This window comes from Suillus discolor, assembly GCF_016758755.1.
Source record: "Suillus discolor strain FC423 chromosome Unknown F5147scaffold_61, whole genome shotgun sequence".
Lineage (NCBI taxonomy): Eukaryota > Fungi > Basidiomycota > Agaricomycetes > Boletales > Suillaceae > Suillus > Suillus discolor.
The window spans coordinates 110,216-128,516 of record NW_024541308.1 but is presented as its reverse complement, the minus strand read 5'-3'; the positions used below and the strand labels follow the sequence as shown (position 1 = coordinate 128,516).

At 47.9% G+C, this 18,301-nt stretch overlaps 7 protein-coding genes across 7 annotated transcripts; 4 read left to right on the top strand and 3 right to left on the bottom strand.

The window, feature by feature from the left end:
- The first annotated feature begins 384 nt into the window (after window positions 1–384).
- Window positions 385–3,676, top strand: F5147DRAFT_640902 (uncharacterized protein). Its single transcript, XM_041433047.1, has 7 exons — window positions 385–652; window positions 701–1,119; window positions 1,170–1,238; window positions 1,293–1,654; window positions 1,711–2,030; window positions 2,082–2,703; window positions 2,761–3,676. The coding sequence occupies exons 1-7, from the start codon at window positions 473–475 to the stop codon at window positions 3,609–3,611; spliced, it is 2,823 nt and encodes a 940-aa protein (XP_041288883.1). The 5' UTR covers window positions 385–472; the 3' UTR covers window positions 3,612–3,676.
- Window positions 3,677–3,931: 255 nt separating this feature from the next.
- F5147DRAFT_538110 (uncharacterized protein) lies at window positions 3,932–4,351 on the top strand (the record flags this gene model as incomplete). The annotated part of the gene is made up of 2 exons (XM_041430194.1): window positions 3,932–4,110; window positions 4,162–4,351. Coding segments are annotated over 2 exons (369 nt in total), but the record flags the coding sequence as incomplete, so codon positions are not given.
- A 367-nt stretch (window positions 4,352–4,718) lies between these two features.
- Window positions 4,719–5,899, top strand: F5147DRAFT_713869 (uncharacterized protein; the record flags this gene model as incomplete). The annotated part of the gene is made up of 1 exon (XM_041438432.1): window positions 4,719–5,899. One exon carries the CDS (start codon window positions 4,719–4,721, stop codon window positions 5,736–5,738), a length of 1,020 nt encoding a protein of 339 aa, XP_041288881.1. The 3' UTR covers window positions 5,739–5,899.
- A 141-nt stretch (window positions 5,900–6,040) lies between these two features.
- F5147DRAFT_777656 (P-loop containing nucleoside triphosphate hydrolase protein) lies at window positions 6,041–8,096 on the top strand (the record flags this gene model as incomplete). The annotated part of the gene is made up of 6 exons (XM_041442009.1): window positions 6,041–6,105; window positions 6,171–6,354; window positions 6,403–6,853; window positions 6,912–7,231; window positions 7,289–7,352; window positions 7,408–8,096. The coding sequence occupies 6 exons, from the start codon at window positions 6,041–6,043 to the stop codon at window positions 8,094–8,096; spliced, it is 1,773 nt and encodes a 590-aa protein (XP_041288880.1).
- A 136-nt stretch (window positions 8,097–8,232) lies between these two features.
- Window positions 8,233–9,769, bottom strand: F5147DRAFT_777655 (uncharacterized protein; the record flags this gene model as incomplete). The annotated part of the gene is made up of 7 exons (XM_041442008.1): window positions 8,233–8,392; window positions 8,450–8,603; window positions 8,650–8,718; window positions 8,768–8,887; window positions 8,940–8,958; window positions 9,002–9,598; window positions 9,653–9,769. 7 exons carry the CDS (start codon window positions 9,767–9,769, stop codon window positions 8,233–8,235), a joined length of 1,236 nt encoding a protein of 411 aa, XP_041288879.1.
- A 229-nt stretch (window positions 9,770–9,998) lies between these two features.
- On the bottom strand, window positions 9,999–11,453 carry F5147DRAFT_713859 (EF-hand). Its single transcript, XM_041438431.1, has 9 exons — window positions 11,274–11,453; window positions 11,118–11,200; window positions 10,924–10,988; window positions 10,824–10,853; window positions 10,729–10,769; window positions 10,638–10,673; window positions 10,560–10,586; window positions 10,369–10,504; window positions 9,999–10,288 (listed from the first exon to the last, which is right to left on the bottom strand). Exons 1-9 carry the CDS (start codon window positions 11,286–11,288, stop codon window positions 10,101–10,103), a joined length of 621 nt encoding a protein of 206 aa, XP_041288878.1. The 5' UTR covers window positions 11,289–11,453; the 3' UTR covers window positions 9,999–10,100.
- A 2,780-nt stretch (window positions 11,454–14,233) lies between these two features.
- Window positions 14,234–15,721, bottom strand: F5147DRAFT_640891 (UbiA prenyltransferase family-domain-containing protein; the record flags this gene model as incomplete). The annotated part of the gene is made up of 5 exons (XM_041433046.1): window positions 14,234–14,341; window positions 14,403–14,744; window positions 14,804–15,123; window positions 15,179–15,563; window positions 15,620–15,721. The coding sequence occupies 4 exons, from the start codon at window positions 15,719–15,721 to the stop codon at window positions 14,682–14,684; spliced, it is 870 nt and encodes a 289-aa protein (XP_041288877.1). The 3' UTR covers window positions 14,234–14,341; window positions 14,403–14,681.
- Window positions 15,722–18,301: the final 2,580 nt, after the last annotated feature.

The window sequence follows — 18,301 nt, the reverse complement described above, 5'->3', positions numbered from 1 at the left end:
TGTTGTGGAAGCGACAAGCTGTAACGCTCGTCAATAGCCATCGTCAAATATTGGCGATGGCAACCAATATTCTCGTTGTTACGAATGGCGGGAAGTGTGTGGATGGATTTGAATGTGTTTGCAGGGCCAGTGCAGGTCTAGCGCTCACCCAAATGCATATGATCTTGTAGGGACGATGCTCTTGGAGTTTAGAATCGCTCAGTACTGAAGTACTGATGCATCGATGCTGAACACAATCTGCGATATTCTGTTATTTTCGATCATTCTATGATTCAACCACGGCGCTATATATAATAATTTGAAATACGACTCTTGTGATCACTATTGATCGATATTTACTGATCATGTGTCGTCATTCGGCAAGCCATTACATACACTATAGACGCTAGTTGAACGTTGAACGTCGAGCACCAGGTTTGCAACTTATAAGTCGTGCAAATATTGGCTCAGCGAGGTTCAAGCCAAAACAAACATGGGGTTCCTCAGCGGGCTATCCGCTGTGCTCGCATTTCGCACACTTCCGACCACTATCCTCATAACGGTCATTTATGCGGCAGTCTTCAGCACCTTGCTAATAACCGACCAGCTCCCTTCTGTGCCCAAGCATACACGAGGCTTGGATTTTCAGCAGGCATACAGAGACTTGCACGAGGTGTGTTATCTTCATAGATATGCAACTGGTTCATTTTAGCTCTTTCAGGTGGCCGCTCGTCCGCATCCTTTCAACTCGCATGCCAATGTTCTAGTTCGTTCTTACATCTTAAACCGCGTGAAGGACATCGCTTCTTCCTACGACCATGTCTCCGTGGATTTCGACCTTTCTTCAAATGCGTCTTGGGCTTCAGGACTCCTCTCCACCAACCCTTACGCAGTATATTACGAGTCTGACAACGTATTGGTCAAGGTCGAGGGGAGTGATGAGGAGTATCAAGAGTTGGGCGGGCTTTTACTCAGTGCACACTGGGACTCTGTCAGTACCGCTCCTGGAGCGACGGATGATGGTATGGGCGTGGTGACGTTGTTGAGCATGGTGAAGTACTTTGCGGAGAACAGGCCTAGCCGGACGGTGGTGTTCAACATCAACAATGGCGAAGAGGACGGCTTGAATGGAGCACATGTGTACGCTATCATTTTGCCTTTTGCTTTGCACTCACTCATCTGACTGCCAGTTTCATGGAGCATCCGTGGGTCAATAGCACTGATACCTTCCTGAACCTTGAAGGTGCTGCGGCAGGAGGGTGAACGGTTTGATCAAACTGTGCTTTATTACTTTGCTGACTGAAATCCTGAAGACGGCCACTACTTTTTCGAACGACTTCTCGCGCTCCTCTGGCGTCCTGGAGCACTTCTCGTCCTCACGCAAATGTCATCACTGGCGATGCGTTTTCGCGTGGTGTTATCCGCAGTGGTACAGACTACTCGGTTTATGAACAAGCCGGACTCAAGGGGCTAGACTTTGCTTTCTACCGTGGGAGGAGCAGGTATCATACGAAGTACGACTCTATCCCTGGTATGTCTAGTGACAAGAGCAAAAACGCGTTGTGGGCAATGATGGAGGGAACGCTGTCCTCGAGTCTCGTGCTTGCAAACGATGTCAAGGGAAAAACGAGGGCCGAGTCCGTTGGACAAGGAAGTGAGCCAGTATATTTCGACCGTGAGTTCTTTCCTTGCTATTTCATCTGGCCGCATCTCTAACTCTTCTATTATCAGTCTTTGGTGCCGTTATGATCGTTTTCACATTCCAAACTTTGCAGATCGTGAACATCATCCTCCTTACCGTCGGGCCCGTCATTCTCCTGATGTTGGTCTACTTCGAGCATATCATCAGGGTCACGTCTCGTATTCGTTCTGGATACTATCGCACTGCAAATGGTGATACACACCGCGAGAGCTTTGTGGCGCGTGCATCGGCGAAAATAACACATTTCCTTAAAGACTTTTGGGTCTGGTCCAAATTCTGGATTGCTTTGTTGCTCGGTGTTGGTTTCCAGGGACTTTTAGTGGTAGGATATGCGAAGCTGAATTCATTCGTGAGTGTTTAGTTCCTCGTTCTCCGCACTCACTTGCTTATCGATTGTCAGGTCATTCACACTCATCCTTGGCTTGTGTTTGTGTCTGCATTATCGCTGGCTTATCTCACAACAGTTCTCGCTCTCACCTTCCCACTGACGAAGCATGGCGTTGTCCCTGCTCCGGAACAGCAAAAGCTGTCTATCCTTCTCCATCAGTATGTTCTGACGTGGGTGCTGCTCGTATACACAACATCAGCTGTCGCGCTTGGAGGAACATATTTCATAACTGCTTGGAACGCGGTGGTTCTCCTTGGAGCCATACTTGCATGTGTGGAAGGCATGGCTGGTGCTCGAGGATACGAAGATGAAGAAGAGATTGGAAGGCAAAGGCGTCAGGTGCGAGGTGTGCACTACGATGCCGTGGATACTGCCGAGAATGGCCACCATGACTCCGAGAACGGCGACCAGCGCGTGGGCGTCATTGAGGAAACTGAGCCGACAGAGATTACACCTCTCATCGCTCAGCATGGCCAACCCACGCCATCAGGTGAAGAGCAGGGCGCTATTGGCTGGTGGATTGCCCAGCTTTTGGTTGTTGTTCCGCTGCCCGTTATCCTAGTGTCTCATATCGCGGTCATTTTGCTCCTTGCAATGAACCAGACGCTCACAGATGGAGCCAGTCCTTCAGGTGGTGAGTACTTGACGGATTTCGTGTTGCATTGGTCTAGTGAGCTGACGTGCTATGCAGTTTATGCAGCAGTCTCGATGCTGGCGTTACTTATTGTCCTTCCCCTTGCACCATTCAGTATGAACATGCATCGCTGGCTCAACAGTACCATTCTCATCATCTTTATCCTGTCGACACTCTACACCTACCTTGCATTCCCATTCTCACAAGAAACACCGCTCAAGGTCTATTTCGCTCAAAGTGTGGACCTAGACACGTCTCGCGTGGTTACTGCACTAACTGGGCCTCGTCAATTCCTGTCGACCGCGATCATCCCCCGATTCCCATCTGCATTTGACCAACCCGTCAATTGTACAAATGCGCCAGACAAGCTCGGCCTGCAAACTTGTAAGTGGGAGGTTGGGGATGCGTTTGTGCCCTCTCCGGGTAGAAACAAGCATCATTATGGACAGGGTCCTACGTCCTCCCTGGAGAAGTGGGTGACAACATCCATCAAGCGTACGGGATCGAACAGCGCGCGTATCAAAGTACAAGGATTGAATACTCGAAGCTGCACTCTCGAATTCTCAGGCAAACGCGTAAAAAGGTTCAGTCTTTCTGGTGACGGCGGAAAAGGTCTGCAAGGAGGCTCTGAGGTACCTGAAGACGGGCTCGAACAAATACGACTATGGAGTCGGGATTGGGAGAAGGAGTTTGAAGTGGACGTTGATTTTGCTGGAAGCGAGGATGAGAAGGCTACGGGACGCGTGAGCTGTGGTTGGGCAGAGTATGAAAGTGCTACGGTTGGTGGGGGGCGTACTGGGGGCAAGATTCCGTCGTTGGAGGAGGTGCTCCTTTTCTTGCCGGAGTGGGCAGTCGTTACTAAGAGCTCGGCCGCACTATTTGACGCTGGATGGGAGTTTGAGGTTTGAATATGCAGAATCTATTGAATTTGAATTTACATAAACCTAATCGGGCTTAACGTCCTTTGGCCGTCATTAATTCATTATGAGCGGGTGTTCGGTATAAACGCTAGTCGAACCACAACCACACGCCACGTCGACTCAGTGAACGGGTGATAGGTAAGATTTACACGTCACAGGTCCATCAATCTGATTTTCCGCGCGAAGTTGTCGGTATAAAACTCCAAAGAAACCCACAATTCACTTTAACCAGAATGTTAGGTTTTCTTCTTGCTCTTCAGATCATCGGTCTCGTCGTGGCGGCGTCCTGCCGGACCTCAGACCCTTCTGAAAAATGCTATTTCAACCCTCTCCCTTCTATACCATCCTCCACTGCCAACCGTACCGTACCATGGGGCGAGCCAACGATCCAATTCGCAAACGGAACGACATGCTGTTCTTCACTAGACGAAATTCGAGTACAGTTGGACACCATTGATGTACAGTTGTTGCAGCTATTGTCAACAAGGTGCGGTCTAAAAGAGCTATGGGATTCTTCATATCACTGAGATTTATTCAGAGCTTCGTACGTCAGGGAAGCAACCCGCTTCAAGGCTACAGTTGCAGATGTCAACGTTCCGTCTCGGAATCAGCAAGTGATCCAGGGCGCTATTGATGATGCTCCATCTGTGCATTTGCCACAGATTGTCGCTAAGATTGTGTACGAGGGCATCATAAATTCCAGTGTCGTCTTCGAGGAATGCATAGTGAGTGCTACCCCCTATCTCAAAAGTTATTCGTTTCTGATAGTTCAACAAGTTCAATACCTACGCAGGGAATCACTGGAAAACACAACCAGTCTAGTTACGTGTATGGTACTTGTATAGACGTGCACGTCCAAGATAGGGTGGTGTGTGGGTTCGGGCTTCGTGGCGACCATTTCTTTTTACGACTACGATCACTGCATAATACTACTTGCTGCTCGACTTTTAAATTTCAGCCATGGATATGATGCCTTACGAAGGGTTGAACTATATAGTTCCAACAGGGGTTTGACGCGGCTGTGACGCACCTTGACGTCATTTTTAGCCACAGCTAATTAAAGGAGTCAAACCAGCTTCAACTTACTCGCACATCATGGAACCTCCTACTCCCATTTCATTTAGATTTAACGACCTTCCGACTGAGCTCGCCCTCATCATCTTCAAGCATGCGGCACAACCACCTTTTGCTCAATATGCGCCTTTCACCCGAGACCCATACTCATCCGCCCTTTCAATATGCCAGGTCTCCAAAATTGTCAGGCGCGCTGCGCTGCCTGAACTTCTGCACACAGTATTATTGTCGACACCTCCCGACCTACTCGCTTTCGTACGGGCTCTGCGTATGCAGAAAACATATATTGATCAACGACATGATCTAGCTTTTGATTACGCATCTTGCGTGCACAGGATGTCAATCGGACACTTTCGGGGGCCTTTGCAAAGCACACCTCATTCCTACTTTCCCCTTCCTATGTCCGAGCTTGAAGGCGAGCTCGATATCAGTCTGCTTGCTCCAGTCATTCTCGGTGCATCGTCCCTCGCAATCAGTTATAACCATCTGAATCTTCTTTCAAAATCCCTCAAACACGCGTGTAACTCCGATGTCGACTTGAATGTCGACCACAAAAATTCTTTGCTTCCTTGGAGCATGAGAAGTTTGACGTTATTGGGTAGGTTCTCTCATCCATGGTGGCCCTTCGTGGGGTCTGTCCATGGATATGCTTTCCTGACTTCCATCCAACACCTCACCCTACTCTTTTCCACATCCTTCCGAAAATGCCCGCCCTTCCAGTGCAACTGTGTTAGCGAACTTGAATTTGAAGATTCTATGTCCTACATGCATCCTTTGTGCATCGCGCGCGCTCCTTTCAAAGGACTGCAAACACTCTCGTTGGCCATTCCGCACATCAATCTCCCGCTGGTCGCTCAATGTGTACCCAAGGATATATGGGTGAAGTTGGTCACGTTCCCTGCTTCCGTGCTACCGGAGCCTTGTACACCAGAGGAAATAGAGCGGTTTATTAAGACTGGAGCAAAGTTTATTCCATATATTCCATTTCAAATTCCTTCACGGTCACGGTTGTTCCTTTCCCGCTGGTTGAGACATTTTTGAATCCTCACTGGCACGGGTGTCAGACAGACATACACAATGGGTTGTATTACGGTACATAATTTGAGCATAGTTGAAACTTTTACGACGATAGTACTTGCTCCGCAGTTATTCCTTGTCTTGCCAGCAACACGAAGGCTGATCACGGTGAAATTGGCGGTCCAGCACGGAAGCGTATTAGTCTTTGCCATTGCATAACGTTTGTCACGCTGCATAACAGCCTGCTCAGGCTGGACTGAGCCTTCGCATCGTCCTCTACCGACCTGAAATTTATGTACCCTTCTCTTGTTGGTTTCTGGTGAGAAATGTTCACAAATGGGAGCAAAAGGGCAGTTTGGCTTGCAACAGAAAGAATTGCATTGAAGTCAAGGTGAGTGATAAAGTCATATTCGCAGGCCTCCTTCTGATATGGTATTTACACTTTACACTGTACAGTGATCGTGCAGCAGCAAACAGAGACACCAAGTCTATCGTCCAGATTTCACACTCCAACATTTATCGCTTTGGTGACCCAAACTTCGCAGCGCCGGTCTTCCGTGATGTTGAATGGACTATTGATGAGGGTGAGAGCTGGGCTGTGATAGGGACTGGCTCGAAGCAAAAGACAGCCCTTTTGCAGGTGCGTCATGCGAAGTGTTTACATCGACGAATTCACATTGCGCTTTAGACACTCCTAGGTCACCTACGCATAACTCCTCCTCCGCCATTACCTGGAGGACTATTTCCTTTCCTCTCAGACCCTCCACGCGACCCACACAACTGTGTGGCCTTTGTGTCATTCGCGCATCGGCCGCGCGCAGCAGGTGGTGCCTTCTACGACTACACTTCTCGATACGGCGCAGTCAGAGAAGAAGACCGTATCACCCTTCGAGAAAGTATGTTTGGAGAGTACGACTTTCTGAACGTCCAACCAAAAGGTGGAAAGGTGAAGACTCCCGTTGAAATTGCACAGGACGAAGTGAAGAAGGGCATCTTTGAGGACCTAACTTCGAGACTAGGTCTTTCCTCCCTGTTGGATTTACCTTTGATCGCTTTATCAAATGGCCAGACGCGTCGAGCACGCATTGTGAAGGCTATTTTGTCTGAACCAGAGCTCCTCGTACTTGACGAACCTTTAAGTGAGTCATTGAACTTAAATATGTCGAGCATAAAGTATAATGGCTGTACTTTGTCCAGCCGGCCTTGATGTTAATACTCGCCCCATCTTGCTGAACGTCCTTCGGTCACTGCACGAGTCTCGCAGTCCACGCATTATTATGGGTCTCAGGATCCAGGACCCTGTTCCTGACTGGATTTCGCACATCGCTCTAGTGACGGGCGAAACTATCCTGACAGGTATCAAAGATAAAATCATGTCTAAGCATGCGGAACATCACGCAAAGGAAGCTGAGCATAGAACGGCAAGCACCACTCAGTCATATCTGCAGTCTGGCCTTGATCATGGAAAGCCCGTAGTTGACATGAAGAACGTAAACGTGTCATACGGCCCACGCAAGGTGACTACACTGGTCTTCATTAATATTATTTCCGTGTCAATAACACCATCGATCCAGGTGCTCAAAAACATAAATTGGACCATCCGCGAAGGCCAGCGCTGGCATCTTCAAGGCGCGAATGGTGCGTCAACATTTGCACGAAACCAATGCTTTAGGATTCTGATCAGCTATGACAGGTTCCGGGAAAACTACACTTCTTTCGCTCCTGACTGGCGACCATCCCCAGTCTTACACTCAGCGAGGTGATTCGAATCTGGAGTTGTTCTCTCGACCTCGGCAGCGTATCCCTACTCCACTCTTACGTTCGCTCATCGGCGTCGTTTCACCAGAGCTTGCGAATGCGTACCCGCGACGCGCCGGTGTTAGTGTGTTTGACGTCGTAGGCACGGGATTCGATGGTGGTTTCGTCCCTGGTGGAAAGGACGGCGTCGGGATAGGTCTAGAGGGTACACTCAGCGACGAAGTCAGACAATGGAGAGTGAAACGCGTACGCGAGGTCCTTAACGGCCTTGGTCCGACTTCCTGGGAGACAGAAACTGGCAGTTTCGCCACTGGCGATGAGTTGTTGGCACCGAACGAGGTATTTTCGAAACGCGATTTCGTCGACCTCTTCGCAGGCGAACAGAGTATCGTTCTGTTGATGCGGGCACTTGTGAGCCACCCTCAACTTGTTTTGCTGGACGAAGTTTGGAGTGGTATGGACGAAAATATGGTCCGTGCTGCGAGGCGCTATCTTTGCGAGGGCGGCGTGGGATCCGACCAAGCAGTGGTGGTTATCAGTCACTGGGAGGAAGAGGTGCCTTGGACGGTACAAGATGGTTTAAAAAGATTCAAATTAGATGATGGGGCAGGACAAGAGTTGTAGTTGTAGAACTCTTCTCCGGAAAGATCGAGCGCGTCAGAGATAGAAGGTATTGTTTACTTGATTCTTCGACACCTTGGAGGAATAAGCAAGCCACCCGTAGAATTCCCCTTTCCACTACAAAGTGAAATATACCATGCTACATTGCGGGATCTTCAGGCATGCGAATCATAAAATTTGCTCTCCCTTCCACGCCCACGATAGCGGTTTCTACTGTCTCATTTCGATCACACAAGAAATGATCTTCCTCCTTCAAGCCCTTATCATTTTGCGTTACCACGACTAAGTAGAGTTGCGCTCTGCAGAGTGAAAATATGAGGCAGGAAACACCCAACGCAAACGTCGGAAACACTAACACATTGACATCCAAGCGGAAGCTCTTGCATGCCCCGGCGAGAACTTTACCTATTCGTGTTTGGGGTTTCGCGCTGAATTGTGCATGCTGCGCGGAGGGTTTGTGCTGGATACTGATGACGAGTTTAGTTTGTGTGAGCTCAGGCGCTGGATCGGCTACGTAGATTGATGAGCAAAATATATGATTCTGCAAACAACGTACATTCCTGTGTCGCTTGAGGCTGAGACTCCAATCGCCCTGCCGAATTTGGCTCTTGCTTAACACGTTGGTCTAATGCTGTTGTGTGAGATATCAGACGACAAAGAAAGATATGCATTACCTAGTGGTTTATGTGCTCTGAAGAGGGCTGGGCCTTCTTGTGAGCTTCCAGCGACTGACGACACCCGTACGCGATGCGCAGGAGGAATTTCCTTTTCCTTCTTAATTGGCCGTTCTGTGTCTATATATTTCGTTGTCACACATACCTGTGTAGCAGATGGACAGTGACTCACCAGGGACATGCTGGCGTGTCTTGTGCACGAGCAGTAATCAGTTGGTCTCTAGTACTGGGGACCGAGGGATGAGGGTCACCAATGACAGCAGCCTTCTCTGTCTGCTGCAAGTCTGCAGTCAGCCTCGAGCTACGGTCAAGCGCCTTTGAACTATCTTCGTCGTCAGACGCAACGAACCATCGTCGGCGATGAGATGGCCTAGTCCGCACGGTACTTTCCTCAAACTCATCTGTCTTTTCGTTTTCTTCTTGATCCTCCTCTTTGTTCTCCTGCTCTTTCTCCGCTTCGTCCTCGTCCTGTGCTTTGTCCTCCTCAACATTGTCATTGACATCTGCGATATCACTGTGTTCTACCTCTTCAACTTCCCGTTCGTCAGGATCTCGAACTTGCTCGTGCACTCGAGTATCCTCATGTTCCTCTTCAACAGGTTGCGTGGCCTCTTCGGCGGACAGTGGATCAGGCATAACCTCCTCCAAGTACACCTCCAGACAACAGACAAGGTCCACCAATCCGTCTTCTTCCCATGCCTCTGTATCGACCTCAAACGTCGAGTCGTCCTGGAAACGTGTAGTGCTAAGGTTGCAGGTCGTTCGGAAGCGCAGGGATGAGAGTGGATGGTCTCGGATACAAAACTTACGGTGCGCAAATGATTGGAGGGACTGATATCACAGAAACAATTTAAAACTAACGAGAAAGGTTAACATGACACGTACTTTGAACTCGCGAACTTTGGATGCTGGACCCTTTGGCGTCGCCACCTTTTTATTTCCGTACGATATCGTTAAGAAACGTAGTGGTATGACGCTCCAGTCAATGCAGTTGTGAACCATTGTATACTGAGCTGGATTACAGGAACGTGATTACAGATGTAGAACAACGTCGAGAGAACACGAAGTTTCGAAACTTGAAATAAAGCGCGTTCAAGTTAATTTACGTGTCGCGTTCCTCACGTGCTTACTAGTAATGGTATATGTGTTGCCACGTGATCGAAACTCGCCGCCCCGAGGGCCTGGGGCCTAGCCCTCAACGTTGCAACTATCGACGGCTTGTCGACTCCAATACACACAAAAAGATATATATCTCACATACATAACGTTGTTGTTACCGACAAAATAAAAGTACACATTCCCCTCCTCTCCTGATTCCATCACCAAAACCACATCAAGGCAACGACAGAACAGTCTGCATAAATTGATCATAACTAATCTGCACCCATCCATCATTATCAGTATCCAGATTCTGGAACGCCCCGCTCAATTGCTTGATAACCACACAAGCGCGAACGAAGCGATCGAACGTGATGCCAGGAGTGGGACCATAGTTGCTAGCAACATTGGAAGCTTGGATATCTTGAATTAGCATAGTTTTAGCGGAGTGAGTTGTGAGATGGCAGCACCACTCGAATAGGGAGAATGGATGGGGGACATACCGTATTTGACTTGGATAAGCTTGATCAGGGGTGGGCTGAGATTGTACCCGAATCGACTGAGGGCGTCACGAAGCTCATTGCGGTCAATGGTGCCGGAGCGGTCTCTGTCGAAGTAGCGGAATACGTTCTGCCAGTCCTATTGGTCGTTCTTTTGGTAGGTTGTATGGGCAAAGCTGAGGACGTGTACGCACCTTGATATATTTCCAGAGTCCACAGAACTACTCTCGTTTAGATCGATGGGAAGATGAGATAAAATAGGGAAATCGTACTTCGTTGAACCCAATCGTTCCGCTCCGATCGACGTCCTATTGCAACCGATGAACAATCGATCAAAGGTACGGTAACAAAGAAGACACTCACAAACATGCCCATCAAGAGCTTCACAGTATCCAAATCAAACGCTACACCACCATCAGCTCCTATCCCAACCCAAAAACCCAAAAGCGAAAACTCACGAGTCCAATCTCCATTGATCAACGCCCTCTCTAATCACCCACGATCCCGAACAGGTCATGATCAACAAAAACGCTCCTCAGATTCTCAGAACAGACGCACCAAGCTCAATAGCAGAGATTGCGCCCGATCTGTCCGTATCGACAGCAGCGAACCACGACCATAGCCTTTTGTATCATATGTGCATCAGTCAAAAAACACCAATGATGAAGGGGGTGGAAATGAAGCGCTTGTAGTCGATGTTTATAGGGATCAAGACTATACTGATGATGAGAATGAAAATGAACGACACTCACTGAGGATCAGCACCAGGCGGAGGACCTCCCTGGGCCATACCTGAAGCAAACCCCCCAGGTCCTCCATATCCACCATACGGTGACTACAATAAGATAAGAAAAAGCACCTATAGCATCAACGCTTGATTCAGATTCATAGTCGCAAAAAGCACGCACATTTTGATATGACATGGCTTAATAAGTTCTGTGTTGTGTCGAAAATTCAATTTGTTGGTGGCTGATAAGCGTTTTTGGTAGTGATGTTGTGGTTGATAAGCAAGAAGGCTTCGTCTGGTGGAGAACAAGCGCAGCGCTGATTAATGGCTTCTGGCTTCGTGTGGCAGTGTAGCACAACGTCTGAATCGTACACTCATTGTAAGCGTTATCTTAGCGCCCTGTATACGGGGCCGCAGGTGTACTGGTACATACCCTCACGTACAAGTATTAGATGGTGATTTCAAATCGTTCATCGTCGTCGATGCATCATGAAATTCCAAGTACGACGCGAAAAAAAGAGGAAAAAATCTTCATGAATAACACATACAGCGCAATGTGTGCGAGCATCCTTGAGGCCAATGCACCCGGACGGTACAGGACGCCATGGTTTGTTCAAGACATCTTCATGGGCAGAATAGGATTGATTAGACACGCTGAATTGAAAGACATGGAACCAGAGCCAGCAGAAAGTATGAAATAGAGCTGGCATGTCGTAGTGAGGAGATACAACAGTTGCAAACATCATCTACCGCAAAAAAATCAGGTGCAGTGATAGTTATTGCCGAAATGAACACCACGGTTGCCTTGAAGTCAGATTTCGTGAAAAGCCAAGCGGTCTCGCGGTGATGCAGAGCACGGTGCAAAGATGTTGCTGCGAAGTAAGACATGAGTGATATGCAGTCTTTTTGCTGTCCAGCATCATTATATAGTTTTTAAGGACAGCCAAGCTGAATTTCTCGGTTCCAATCGTTTCATTTCCCATGAGGGATGACAGGCAGGCATGGATGACCCGAAGTTTATCACCAGTGTCGTATTGCATGCTGTGTTTACAGTCATACTAGCCTCGGTTTACAGTATTCATTGGGAAGGATATTACTCTCGGTAAAGTGGCGCAAATGAAATTCGGGTCCATTCAGAGGTGGGCCCGGGAGCTGTGCACGGGTGTCAGCCCTCAATAGCCACTCCGATATTGTTTGTGGCGAATGTACCACAGAAGATAAGCTTACGAAAGGAACAGCGTGGAGCGAGATGGTGTTCGGATGGACGCTAGTTCGATTGCAACTGGAACATATAAATGAACATTTCAATGTGCGCCGAGATGAGGAATGTTTTACTATACCAACCGACAGGCACTTGCACTACTGAAATTTGATTAAGTTCTGTGAATAGGGTTTCTTCCACAGCATTGATAGATCACTGCCAGATAGCTACAGTGGAGGATGACATAATCAGTGTCTGGGTGTCCCGGGTGTTTGAGTGTCCGACTCAGAGTTCGAGCCAACGAGCAAAAAGGTTACATTAGTGAGGATGGTTAGCATGATTCGTTTAACAAAATACCTGATTTTGGCTTATCTTGGTACATGTGATGCTCGAGAACCCATAAAACTTTAAGGTAAAAAAGTTTATTTGGTGAGTGGGCCGCCGCTCTAACCCTAACACTGTTACACCGCATGAAGTTCTATCGTCGTCGATCGGTCATCTGCATCAAGCTCGGGCAACAATACTGCATGTATGATCCCCTTCTGAGCTAATAGTCTTCATTCTTAGATCTTGTGACATCCAATTGCAGTCAATATCAAGCACGAGGCTTCCAGTTGGAGTGTAGCTTCAGTCTATATTTCCAGACTCACTGTATGAACTCTCCACCTTTCTTTGAGGGTTTATTATGTCGTCCATGGGGTCATAGGAGTGACAGCACTGGCATGCATCGCATTCCTGAGCATGCACGGGACTAAGAGGAGATGGCAGTCGTGAACCTAGATGAGGTTGCCTGGTTGCAGCATGCTGGAGATGCGATTGCGGATGCTCGGTTGGCAACTGTGGGTTGGGTGAAATGGCTAGATGTATGAGTGTAGGACGCACGAGTATGGTAGATAGATGCACAGTAAGATGAATATATATACGTCGATATCATCAGATTAAACATGCTTGGACAAAGTATAAACGAACGAACGCACCCGCTCATAGCACTCATGATTAGCATCTGCATTTGCATGTTCTGTCGGTATATAGTCCTTCCAGCGCAGAGATCGAGCAATGTACGACTGTACTCACCCAGCTTCGTCACTGGGTATACTGTTTGTTCAGTCGTAGTGAAGAGCCGTTGGTAGATGAGTAGTCGTTGCCGTCATTGCGATCGTCGAGCTCGTGCTGTGCGTCTCGATTGCAGGAAGATCATTCGAAAATCTGACAACTGAATATTGAGTGACGTGGTGGCACTGCAATAGGGCTAAATCGCTGTTGAAAAATTTGAATGGCGTGGATATGATAGCATCATGGGTTACTGAAGTCATGCAGGTGCTGCCGGCAGACGTTCGCAGCGAGCGCGTTGCAGGTCTGCATCCCAACCTGCTCAGAGAGTTGGATGTGATGCGGTCGGCACCGTCACAACGTGTTGATAAAGAAAAGTTAACGTACTAGTAAAAATGCGAGAAAGAGATATGTCTGGCGGATGGAAGCAGAGTTAAGGTGATCGAGTGTTGTTTCGAATATGAACGGGATACGCGGGAACATGATGGAACCTGCATCGGTGAGAGATGGCTTAAGGCTGAGAGGATCATTGAGGGATTTTCGCAAGCGGTGTCTTTTCTGAAGATCGTGTTATTATTGGGCGAAAGCAAGATGAGCTAGCTAGATAGTTAGTGGTGATTAGCGAAAATGCTAAAGCGGATTGGCATCACATGGAGAAGATAGTCAGGCAAACTCACTGAAACAGCACACCACAACTACGTCACTCCACTAGTATCCATCGTGTGCTTGTACCCATAATACTTGGATTAAAAATGATAGCGTAGGAATGGATGAGGCCTCGAAAAATGGGTACAGGTATGCTCGGAAGGCCATTATTCGGAATTTAAACTTCAAACAGGTTCGGACCAAATTCGGACGCGTCTGAACTAGTTCTTCCGACTCGAAGCTTCCGGCGAAGGCAGAACGGTTATCGACATATGTATTATCGATCAGTCGTCCATCCGCAGTTTCGAATTGATGCAAAGACGGAGGAGCACCTTGCTCCCAGTGCGGTTCAAGTGGGTGAGGAAATTTCATACAACTACAAAATCCTTAACACATTTGCAAAAATTAACACAGCGAGTGGCGTCAACATCTCGCAACGCCGTCGTCAGTTTATGTATTCGGCATACTGTGGCCACAAGTGCTACCTGCTAGCTATCGAGCAAAGCAAATTCAAAATTATTAAGCATGTAGAACGGATGGGCATAAATTGAGTGCACATATATCATACCAGCAGGTGACATATCACGAATAGGTAGGACGTTTCCTCTTATAACTGGATGCAGTCAATGATAATTTTGTGAGCTATATAAGCCCCCCCCCTCCCCCCCGCCATGGTCATGACGCAACGGGTCACTACCATGCCAATGCACGAAAACGCACATTAGCTGGCAAAAGATGGACACCCATTAACCATATCTGTAGAGAATGTTTAATGCCAAGTAACAGACAAGGAGATATGAATAGAGAATACAGACGTTGTATAGGCGGTAGTTTGACTCGTCACAAATCTTGTCGCGAAAGTAGCGAATTCCGACCCAAGAACCCATAGAAACAAAAAGAACGCTGGAGAGAGGCCCCAAACTCCAAAATGAGGCAAGCGCAAAAGAAGATAGCGGAAGTGCACAAAGCATATAGATACGAGATCCTTCCGGCGCTATAATTGGCAGAGTTCGTCGCCCCGACTTCAGATCGCCGTTGACGTCGGCAAAATCCTGCGCATGGATTGTCAGAAGTATGATAAGCGCGCTACAGTAAAGTGCTTTGATGCTCGTTCCGTCGAGCGAAGATTCCCTTGCTAGAATAGAGATCTTGTCAGTGACCTATTATCCCTTAAATGAAGAATGGCTTACACAGAATCAACAAAGAACCGAGTTCAAATGTCACATAACCTGCTGCGTTGCACAAATTCCTGAAAATGGGATGGTCGCCGAGATGGAGATCATCATGGACGATGATAAGCACAGCGAACACTGCGCTAGTTATGACGGCATTCAAGCTGAAAAGGGATGAAAGGCCCAGGCAGAACAACATGAGTCCCCAACGCAAGGCACGAGAATCCTTGGCGCTGATGCGCCCGGACGGTACAGGGCGCCATGGTTTGTTTAAGACATCTTCATGGGCAGAGTAGGATTGGTTAGACGCATTGAATTGAAAGAGATGGAACCAGAGCCAGCAGAGAGCGTAAGATAGAGCTAGCAGGTTGTGGCGAGGAGATACAACAGTTGCAAACACCATCTACCGCAAAAAAAAAATCAGCGTCGTGCAGTGATAGTTATCGCCGAAATAGATACCACAGGAAAAATTATTGTCTTGAAGTCAGATCTCGTGAAAAGCCAAGCAGTCTCAAAGTGACGCAGAGCACGGTGCAAAGTTGTTGCTGCGAAGTAAGACATGGGTGATTTGCAGTCTTGTGCTGTCCAGCATCATTATATAGTTCGCAAGGACGGCCAAGCTGAATTTCTCGGTTCCAGTTGTTTCATTTCCCATGAGGGATGACAGGCAGGCATGGATGACCCGAAGTTTATCACCAGTGTCGTATTGCATGCTGTGTTTGCAGTCATACTAGCCTCGTTTAAAAGTATTCATTGAGAAGGAAATTACTGTTACGGTTAAGTTACGTGTAGAAACTAGAGTAATCACAGTCAGCGATATGTGAGTAACAACGATAATATACCTCAACATGGTGGGAGAACAACGTTGTTTGTTTTGATGATGCGATTGCTTTGACCCCTCAAGGCGCCAGTCTCGGTGCGGTTGACCGCAAACGAAATTCGGGTCATTCAGAGGTGGGCCCGGGAGTCGTGCACGAGTGTCGGCCCTTGATAGCCACTCTAATATTGTTTGCGGCGAATGTACGACAGAAGATAGGCTTACGAGAGGTACAGCACGGAGCCATGGAATGGTGTCCGGATGGACGCTAGTTCGATTGCAACCGGAACATATAAATGAACGTTTCGATGTGCGCCGAGATGAGGAATGTTTCGTTATACAAACCGACAAGCGCTTGCACTACTAAAATTTGATGAAGTTCTGTGAATAGGGTTTCTTCCACAGCATTGATAGATCCCTGCCAGATAGCTACAGTGGAGGATGACATACTCAGTGTGTCCCGGGTTTTCGAGTGTCCGAGTTCGAGCCAACGAGCAAAAAGGTTACATTGGTGAGGATGGTTAGCATGGGTCCATGTAACAAGATACCTGGTTTGGGGCTTATCTTGGCACATGTGATGATACAGAAACGCGTTCTCGAGACTAGAACCACGCAGCTTCATTCAGTCAACTTGAAGTCAACGTGTTTGTATGTATTTGGTGAGTGGACCGCCACCGGTGCCTGCTCTAACCACTGTTACCGTCTGCGTGAAGTTCTATCGTCGTCGATCGGACAACCTCGTCGGCAACAATACAGCATGTATTATCTCCTTTTGAGCTGATAGTCTTCATTCTTAGGATCCCATTGCAGTCGATATCAAGCACGAGGCTCCCAATTGGAGTGTAGCTTCAGTCTATATTGCCACAGACTGTCTATGGGGCCTTTTGATAGACACGAACTTTATATCCACAAGGTGATGCCGGAAAAACCGAAGGGCCATTACAAGTTTGGTTATCGCCCTTACGAGGCAGGCCCGAGCCGGACCCCGTTATTGGCCCGAGTGGGCTAGATAAATGTCAACAGTAAGGCCGAGCCACGGCTTTGGCTCACGAAGATTGATCGGCCTGTCGATGACCGCTCACCCTTAGACACATCGCCTCTGCTTACCCACAAAATCTCCTCGATCGAGGATGTAAACTCTTACTCGGTTCTGACTGTGTTCGCGGAAACTCCGCACAATCCCTCCCCCTCTCCGAGTGTCTTTCGATTTTTCTAGATGCCTCTACCTTGTTTATTGGTGCCTTTTTGTGCTGTTAGTTGGGCGTAGGGTTGGAGTCTTCCTCCCTTCAGCATGTACCTGGTCACGGGCCAATCATCCTGAGGACGGATTTGTCCTTGTCCTTGCCCACACCCCAGGAAGGCCTTTATGATGTCTCCCTCCTCATCTATATCCTCTTTCTTCGTTCCCTTACCACGCCAAAGCCTAGAAAGTACTGTTCCCGAATCCCGACTCACTTTGTCTCCTCCACTTCTCCGCTTTCAGCATTTCGGGCCCGGTGGTCCTTCGTATAATCCGCCAGTAATCAAAAGATCTTTGGTGGGGGATCACACAAGCGACCTTCCCTAGCTGTGACCGAGATTGTTCCTAAAGGAAATATCATAGTCACAACTGGGAAAAACAGTAGTTGCCCAACTCCCGCATATAATCATATTTTCGGCCTGTGAAAGCGCCAGCGCCCAAACGCTTTTACCCTCGCATATTCATGGTTCCCCCTGCAAGAAGTCTTGTGTCGCAGTTCCACGACGAGAGTGACTTACAAGATGAGACACGACGAAAGAGTGAGTTCACAGATCGAAAAGACAAAAAACGAAGTAGGACTCGAGCGAGGAGTTGAAATCGGAAACGACATACACAGCATCGACATTCATTCAGTGGAGCTCGGATGAATAGGGCAGGTTAGTAAGTAAAGGCTGTTATTATTTCCCGATCTGACAGAGCAATATCATATACTCTTGCGGACCAGATCAGGCTAATAACATCGTCGACTACATAATTGGCTAAGGACCTATCCGACTCCATTTGCGTGAAGCATTTTCCAATGACGCTACCAGGTTTAGCCTGGGCTGTGCATACAGAATATCGCACCTTTCTGGCTAGTGAGCAGGTGCAGATAAGTAACGACCTACTAGATTTCAGACATAAACTAAAAGGCTAGGGTGCTAGTACGTACTCTGGAAAAGCAAAGAGATGGGTAATGAACAACCCGACTCAGTTGTTTAAACGTTTAAGTTTTAAGTGCGAAGCTTTAGGTGGCGACTACCGTGTAGAAAAATCGTCACTGTTCACATTGACGTCCTGTTCGTAACCAAGAGGTTTGCCGCCG

Coding starts and splice junctions, on each gene's coding strand:
- F5147DRAFT_640902 (XM_041433047.1), top strand. CDS start 473: ATGGGGTTCCTCAGCGGGCTATCCGCTGTGCTCGCATTTCGCACACTT. Junction 2,031..2,081: donor ATGCGAAGCTGAATTCATTC/GTGAGTGTTTAG, acceptor ATCGATTGTCAG/GTCATTCACACTCATCCTTG. Junction 2,704..2,760: donor TGGAGCCAGTCCTTCAGGTG/GTGAGTACTTGA, acceptor CGTGCTATGCAG/TTTATGCAGCAGTCTCGATG.
- F5147DRAFT_713859 (XM_041438431.1), bottom strand. Junction 10,770..10,823: donor GATCAATGGAGATTGGACTC/GTGAGTTTTCGC, acceptor ATGGTGGTGTAG/CGTTTGATTTGGATACTGTG. Junction 10,587..10,637: donor GAACGATTGGGTTCAACGAA/GTACGATTTCCC, acceptor AAACGAGAGTAG/TTCTGTGGACTCTGGAAATA.